This window comes from Vigna unguiculata, chromosome 11 (assembly GCF_004118075.2).
Source record: "Vigna unguiculata cultivar IT97K-499-35 chromosome 11, ASM411807v1, whole genome shotgun sequence".
Lineage (NCBI taxonomy): Eukaryota > Viridiplantae > Streptophyta > Magnoliopsida > Fabales > Fabaceae > Vigna > Vigna unguiculata.
The window spans coordinates 31,082,964-31,091,490 of NC_040289.1; the positions used below are offsets into that span (position 1 = coordinate 31,082,964).

Consider the following 8,527-nt stretch of genomic DNA (forward strand, 5'->3'; position numbering starts at 1 on the left):
GAGGAGAAAAAGAAAAAATAGCACAACTATCAAAAGAAGCTGACACCAGTAAATTGCATATAACGAAGTTCAAACTTTTACTGAGAAATTTATTGCAGCTAAAGAGAAACTAATCATGCATGGTGAGCCAAAAAAGAATCTAATCATTGTATGAACAAATGTTAATTCTATGTTAACAGTCTCTATATACAAATACTTCTTAGTTTGTTACCATTAAATTTCATATCTAGTTTTTACATTTGATAATTTTGCTGATCAACTATGTACTTGAATACCTACCAAGTCAACTAAGTAATTGCAGCTTTGATATTTTTCTTTTCAACATTCAAGTTGAATGAGACTGCAGACTAGGCTCCTTTCTTTAAGCTGACAACACATGGTGAAGATCAATCAATAAATGAGTAGAATATTTTGTCTAAGTAATAAATAAAAGTTTTCTAGTTTGCTACAAAATTAACTAAAACACATATCTTCAATGATATTATGGTAAAATCCTAATGAAGTAGAACATTTTTTTGCTTCTTATTTGCTCCATCAAAAGGATAAATGTCATGAAAAAGATTAAAAGCACATGGTAATATGAAGAGAAGAGAGAAACAGTTACCTCAAGAACACATATGTCATGGAAGACATCATTAAATTCTTGTAAGAGCAATCTCTCTTCTGCAACAATTCTTGCTAACTTTGATATCAATTCAGATGTTGTATAAGCCTGGTTACAAAGAAATTTCAACTTCAATTTCAATTTTAAATTTTCAATAGATAATATGAATAGTAGTAGTTCAGTGTGTTACCAAACATACCAAAGGTGAAAAACCAGATAAAACTGACATAATAGAATCTGTTAGATCAGATGCATAACGCTGAGCAATTGATGCCAATTGTATATCCACCTGAAAATACAAGGTAACATCTCTAAAAAGATGTCTTTTTATAGTCAAATAACATCTATATGTCTTTAGTTGAACTTACCTTTGCCCCTTCCAATAGAGGAACTTTGCATATAACATAATGCAAACACTCTTTCAGTGTGGTAATTGCACCTAGATGTTGTCTCTCCATACATACCCACGTTTCCAACAACTTCATCTACCAACCCATAAACAGAAATGACCACAAAATTAAACTTCTAAAACAATACAAATATCTCAGTTGGAATCTCTTTTAATCAATTCAATCTTAATCATTGATATACACTGCTACACTCACCTGAGAATGCAATACAAAATTTAGCTTCATCTTGAGTTTTTCTCTCTCAACCTGTATCTTCTTTTGCATCACCGAATGCCGCAACTTGGTTAAACCATCCGAAACATTTATCAAATTGCTCTATATACATAGATAACAATTCACAACAACATTAACCTCATTATATATTCAATATAAAACCATTCCATAACACAAAAATTCCAAATCTTTTCCCAAAGAATGATAATTGTTTAGGCTAAATATAAAACAAATAATGACTTAATTAATTGTTTAATCAGATGTAGCCATATATAGCAAAATGTAAATTTACATTCATAATAGCTATCTTAAATCATTTACCATCATTTTACATTATTGTAAGGATGATTTTGATTGATCCATTAAAACTTTTAAAACTCTTCAAAATGAACTGAATCAACCAACAGATCTATGTATACTTCATATGAGTGGCAAACTATACAAAATTCAAGAGTGTGAACAATACCTCAGCCTGAAGAGACATGGACTGATTCACAGTATGAGCTCTAGCATTTGCGAACCGCCATTGAATCAAACGGTTATGAAGCAAACGCAACTGATGAACCACCTCAGTAGTAGAAAAGGATTTCTTAGTCCTAAAGAGATCCAAACCCATGCTCAGAATCTTCTCCACTCTCTTGTGTGGAGGTTTCAAGCTGGAAAACGACAATGGCTTATCCTTGCTTTCGAAAGACAAAGGTGGTGATCCTGATCTTCCCGGAGACAGTGCCCACTGAGACTTGGAACTCATGTACCCAATAAGCGAATTAGCCTTCTTCACCGCTTTCTGTGTGATATACTTCTTCATCATCCATGAATCATCAAAAGACAAAGGGTCAGAATCAGAAGCTTCCCCTCTTCTGCCACACGCTGCCATGTACTTAGAAGAAACCTCCCTACCCAATTTCCTCGAACTCAGTGTTCTCTGCAGAGGAACAGAATCCAAACTCGTATTTTCAGATTCTGAATCAATTGAGTTCTTAGCACAGAGAAAATTTCCCTTAAAGGTATTTTCATCCAGAGAGTGTCTCGCAGGATCAAGATAAGAACTTGCTTTCTTCACCACAGGAGAAGGAGAAGGAGAAGATTTTCCTGATACACCATTCTTCGTGGTCCTACCAACAACGTCTCGATCTCGATCTTGATTGTTTTCTTCTAAGCCATAGCCATTGGTGTTGTTTCTGAACTCCCTGCAACTTCTCTGTTTCGTGAGAGCAGAAAAAACAGAGCCTGTTCTGTTTGTGGGTTTCTGATTCTGATGGTGGTGCTGTTCTTCCCTTTCTTTGAGCCTCTCGTTGCCAATGTGATCCGCGAGAGTGGTGGAGTCTTTCCTCGCCAAGCGGTTGAACCGGCCGAGCGGGGAGCCTGAACCAGGTTCAGGCGAAGCAGTCGAGTTTGAAGACATGAACCGGGAACTGACAAAACGGGTTCTGGGTTTGGGAGAATAAGGAGAGACAGAGCCATTGGAATCGCTCTTCATTGAAAGAAGAAACTGAAAGAACAAACAAAAATTACTGATGAAAAAATGGGTTTGAAACAGAACAGAAAGAAAAAAGAACAGAGAACAGGTAGGAGAAAACAGATGAAACAGGTAGCAGAGAACAGATGAAGTTTTAACGTGTGAGTGCAACAACGTTGGTAACAGTGAACGCATGAAAAATGGCGCGGCAAAATATTAATACAGAGAAATGCGCCGGCACAAGTGGAAGGGGTTACTCTGTTTTCTCTCGTCAGTTTTAAATTATTCATTTAATCATCTTCTCTGTTCTTGACGAAAGAGCGAAAAAAAACAAATTTACACAAGGAAAGTTTATCATCTCTTATAATTTAATTAATTGTTTGTTCCAAACAATCATTAAGATAAGAGTTCATTTCGAAAATTATAAAACAGGAAAAAAATGTCCCACTTGGATATTGAAGCGTGTAATTTTGGTAATGGATTCTTTTTAATGTTTGTAATTAGTTTTATGAATGAATTGCATATAAACTTTTCCTATATAAATTAAAAAATATTTTTATTGATATATATTTTTTAAGTTGAAATTAATACTAATTACCTTTTATCAATTATGCTTTACTTTTTGCATAATTATTAACTAATTAACACTTTCATATTCATAATGAAGTAAATTAAAAAAAAATAAAAAAATCGCATAAATTAAGTTATGTAAATAAAAAAAAAATACACTATAATTTGAGAAATGAGCATAGTAATTATGATTAAATGTGAATCTATTATACCGAAATGGAATCATAGATAATATCGATGAGCACAGCTGATATTGTAGCATTTATGGGATAATAAAGGAACATATTTAAAAGGTGCAGTATGTTAGTATGTGGTGGTTGATTGGAGGCAAAAAAATGGAAAGTGATGTTTTGTTTTGAACAAAGTGGTGAAACTGTGAAAGCATGGAGCCAAATATTAAGCCAACAAAGAACTGCAAGTTTTTGTAAAGCCTGCTCTTCTTTCTAACTTTGGAATTTTAAGAAACTTTTCTAATTTTCAATTTCTATTTCCCTACATAAATTATAAGCAAAACAAAATATCTGTATATGATGCCTAAAATTTGAATATATGTAGAGTAGTTGGCAGTACTATAAATTAAGATAATAAAAATCAATAATTATTTTCCATTTTAATAAATTAATTGAATCTATTAAAGAAGAAAAGAGTGAAAAAATACATGTTAAGAGTGTTGATAATCAATTCAATGCAGAAACAAACCAATTCAAATCAAACTAAAGTGCATTTGTTTTTATAAAAAGGAAAAAAAAAACTACATTTTGTTTTAAACTTTGGATTTGAGGAAGAAGTTACACTAAAATCTATCCTTATACATCTACAAAAAGTTCATGTATCTGTTAAGAGGAAACTTTAAAGAAAAAAATAAATAAATGAAAAATACTTGCTTGATGGGAATGTTTATAATCAGTTTTTTTTTTTTTAAAGTCAAATCTAACAGAATATTAAATTTGTTTTAAACTTTGGATTTGGCGACAATTGTACAAAGAATTAATTCAATCATATTCGCAAACACTTCCAAGGGTTGATTAAGGGAGAAGTGTAGTTAACCATTGCTTGATGGAAGAATACTTAAACAATAGAATGTGAGAGTGAAGTGATTGTCTCACTCAGTAAAAGAACAAATCAACAAAAATATCAAATACTATATAAAGATTTTAACATTTTTTTTAATAATGTCATGGTTGGGTGAAATTAGTTCTAATCATAACGTGCATATTAAACTCTTCATCGCCATATTAGTACACACTAATTCTCATATAACCTAAAAGTAATTATTTGTTAGAGTTTTTTTTTTTTCACTTGTTAGAATTATTTGTTGTTGTAAACTACTACTATTTCTCACTTCATATTAGTTAGAGTTTTATTAAACAATCCCAAACAGACTATTTGTTTGTAACTGCAGTAATTTTTTTTTTTAACATTGACATCAATATTATTCTTTATCAATATTTTGTTAGGATTTTTTTTATATTATGTTAATGTCAATCAACAACTAGGATTTTTTTTTTTATATTAATGTTAATAAGAAAAACTTTTTTTGTGATCGATGTCAACCGAGAATTTTTCACCCGATATCAATTAACAAATAAAAAAAATCAATTAGCAACGGTACTAACCTTAACAATATCAATTTAAGTAATTGTAGTTGATATCAATTGATACCAACTTAAGTAATTGTAGTCACATCAACTGAAAACCATCTCGACTGACAATAATTAAGAAGAAACTTTGTTCATTTCAATTAAAAAAATATTAACTAATTTTGAGTGAAAAATAACATCATTAATCTGAAAAAAAATATAAATAGTAATATTTTTTAATTATTAACCATTATTTAATATTTAAATATTCTTTTGCACTTGATAATAATTCAAATTAAAATTTAATAAATCTAAAACAGATTAAATATATTGAATGTTTTAGAGATTATAAAATGTCATATCTAAATAATGCATTGAATTTACTTTAACACCTTTAAAATAAATCATTCAACACATTTTAAATTCTTCAAATATAAAAAATTGCCATATATTTTCATTTTTTTTAAAGAACCCTACTCAAAATATAAAATGGATGCTTTCAATACAGTTTTGTGGAGATTCGAGTTACAAATTTTGGAGAGTTAGAATAAGAGAATACGAGATACCCCTACCTATACCAAGAACTTCATGGCATCACCATTTTTTAGTTAAACATTATGAGATTAACGTGAGGAAAACAAAGTCTCGTTGAACAGAATAATTAACTAATCCCGTAACATTAATAGAACATTGAAATACTAAAACTCACCTGGGTTTTTCATGAAAAATGTAAGAACTGAGGAGAAATTGGCATAAATCTTTAAAACTTCGATGCCATGCTAAGGTGGATGTTCGACCTTTGGTTACAAACTCTCAAACTCTTAAAAACTAAAAAATGTATCAAGAACGATTGGTTACTTTACTATATGTATGTGTATGACTATTTTTGCTACTACCGTCATCATCATGACGCAGTGGGAAGAAAATCAATGAAAATTACACTGTTGCAATAATGGGTGAGAATAATCCACGTACTTTTCCCACAGAGGCTTGTACCTTTCCATTCCAATCTTCAACCACGGTTTAGAGTTCCCATTGAAGTGTAGAACAGCCCCTCTTTCTATCAACTGAGGATCAACATTTGTGTAGCCAAAACCCAGCACATGCCATGATGGATCCAATGGCTCAGTGAGCCCATAGAAGGTTAACAACCCAGGTGGCAAGGTACCAAGTTTCCACAATGTTCTGTCTGCATTCTTTTCTTGCCAATAGTGGTAGATTCCTGTCACGTTCCTTTTCCTCCATTGAACCAAATCAAACACGTTCATCCCAAATGCCCACCCACAAGCATCAGGGTCAAAATGTGTTCTTATCAGAGGGTGTGTGTAGTTCAAGTATTTATGGTATCTGTGAAATGTCTCCATGCATGTCTCAACCGCTCCATTCACATTCCCGTTCAAATCAATGGTGAAAAGATCAGAGAGATCCTTCTGAACCACAACATCATCATCCAGGAACACCACTTTCTTCAGCTCAGGAAAAACTTCAGGGATGTAGAACCTCAGGTGGTTAAGCATGGACAGATATTTCGGATTCCTGAACTTGATGGGAGTTTTGTTATCATCATTGTTGCCTTTGAAATAATAGTTCTGTATCTCTGAGTCTTGTAGCTGCTTAAGCACAGGAACGTATGAAGCATTCAGCCAGCTGAAGTCTTCGAACCTTTGAACTTCAACTGTCACCCCTCGAAAATCGTTCAAAGAAAACCATGCCTTCATTGCAGCATAATTTATTTCATCTGTGACAAGGTGAAAAACAATCTTATCTGGGTTTTTGGAATTTATCGAAGTGGAATTGATTACAACCGAGGTAGCGAGGATATTATCAGAAAAGACACAGAAGTGGTAAAGATCATTGTCCTTCAGTTTCATGTCCACTTGTCTTTGGTCCTTCAAATTCTTCTGCAGGCTCAGATTCGTGAACCATTGAGATGTCAACCTGACACCAAGGCAAAATAGGCTCTTTGGGACTTCTTCAGCAGCTATTTGTCCATATTTTGAACTCTTCTCACTTGCAGAACTCATCTGTTCTTCAAGACCTTGAATTTTTCCTTTCAGTCTCATGATCATGCTTGCACTGTCATAATGGAGCTGCTGGGCCTGAAACAGTAACAAGGCCATATCACGAATTGCATATTCTGATTCCTTGATTGTTAATGGAGTACGCCTCGTGGCAGCATTTGAGAGAAAAATCTGTGAAATGCGGATCTGAGAAGTTAACTCCCAAGCAAATTGGTGGTTGTTACTTTCTTTGGCAATTACAACAAAAGCTTTTGCCAGTGAGATTTGATCATTAATTTGTCTGGTCACAGACTCAGGACTTAACATCTCGTCCGTAACATTGAACCCTTCAATAACCCTGTCACGCCTGAAAGTTCTCTACACAACACCATACAATAACTTATCAGTAAACAAAGGACGGATTACCAAGAACTCAAATCAACCATGACATGGAAACTTAATCCTTATCATTATTCACCATAACAATTCAATATTAGAAACTAAAAAATAATAAACCTTTATAAGCAATGAACTTTTTATGCATTGTGAATATTTGACAAAGTTAAGGCAAACACAAAGTTGGAAACAACGTACGTTATTCTTGTCATTGAATGGAAAGGTTTTCCAATAAGATTGCTAGGAACTTGGAACTAAGAACTAAGAACACACCCCAATATAGTTACATACTGTATTTGATCATATCCACCCCTTAATCCTCCCCCCTCCCGAGCAATACATGAACAAAAATATTCTGGCATGGTTTAAACTAGTCATTTTACTCCACAGTGCACACAGATACATGCATGTACACCATTGATGAATCCAAGAAAACCAAGATGACCCTACGCATTAGAAAGACGATAAAGATACAGAAACAAACAAATCAATTATCCGTAACTCGCCATTATCATTATTCCTAAGTCACTTAAAACTAAATGGATTACTATTTTACACTTGAAGACCTCAAAAGTCTAGAAGTGAATCAATATGCATGATTTTCTCCAGAACAATACTAGAAATCTATAAACTGACAGAAGAAAAAAGAAACAATTAAAGAAAAAGAAATTGTGGTGATTAAATAATTCATACCCTTGAGAATTGGTGAGCGGAGTCGATTTTGGTGGAACCTTTGGCGAGAATATAAATAAAGAAAAGAATCAAAACGGAACTCGATATCCACCACACTACATCCTGGAGCCTCCTCTTCCCTGGTCTTCGAAAATCTGCGCTTCTTCGCCTCATAATTGGAGCTGAAGACAGAGATCCGCTGCTGGGTTTGGATCTTTTGGAAATAAAGAACGAAACTTTGAAGAAATCTTTAAGTTTCAGTTTACCCCCAAGGGCTTCTTGATCAGTGAGTGAGCACAGAGAAGAAGAGAAAGAGACAAATATGAAACCGTTGGGTTGGGAATGGGAGAGAAGTGGGTTTCTGTGATTCTGTTCGTTACAAACTGCTCTTCCTACTAACAAAAATGGTATATGCCACATGCACATTCATTTTTGGTAATCCTTTTTCTAAGAAAAATAATAATCATGATAGTAAACCTCATACCAGAAATTAAAATGTTTATTGATTTAGTATATATCATTTTTAAAAAATAAGTATTTTTAAATACATTTGATGTAACGCAGTACCATTGTATTTAGATTATAGATATCAGATTAGATATATTTATATTATTTTCCGGTAA

At 33.0% G+C, this 8,527-nt stretch overlaps 2 protein-coding genes across 2 annotated transcripts; both read right to left on the reverse strand.

The window, feature by feature from the left end:
• Positions 1-782: 782 nt before the first annotated feature.
• Positions 783-2,707, reverse strand: LOC114170361 (QWRF motif-containing protein 3-like). The gene is made up of 4 exons (XM_028055836.1): positions 1,694-2,707; positions 1,210-1,329; positions 973-1,089; positions 783-893 (listed from the first exon to the last, which is right to left on the reverse strand). Exons 1-4 carry the CDS (start codon positions 2,705-2,707, stop codon positions 783-785), a joined length of 1,362 nt encoding a protein of 453 aa, XP_027911637.1.
• Positions 2,708-5,551: 2,844 nt separating this feature from the next.
• On the reverse strand, positions 5,552-8,301 carry LOC114170461 (probable galacturonosyltransferase 10). Its single transcript, XM_028055941.1, has 2 exons — positions 7,926-8,301; positions 5,552-7,214 (listed from the first exon to the last, which is right to left on the reverse strand). Exons 1-2 carry the CDS (start codon positions 8,076-8,078, stop codon positions 5,763-5,765), a joined length of 1,605 nt encoding a protein of 534 aa, XP_027911742.1. The 5' UTR covers positions 8,079-8,301; the 3' UTR covers positions 5,552-5,762.
• Positions 8,302-8,527: the final 226 nt, after the last annotated feature.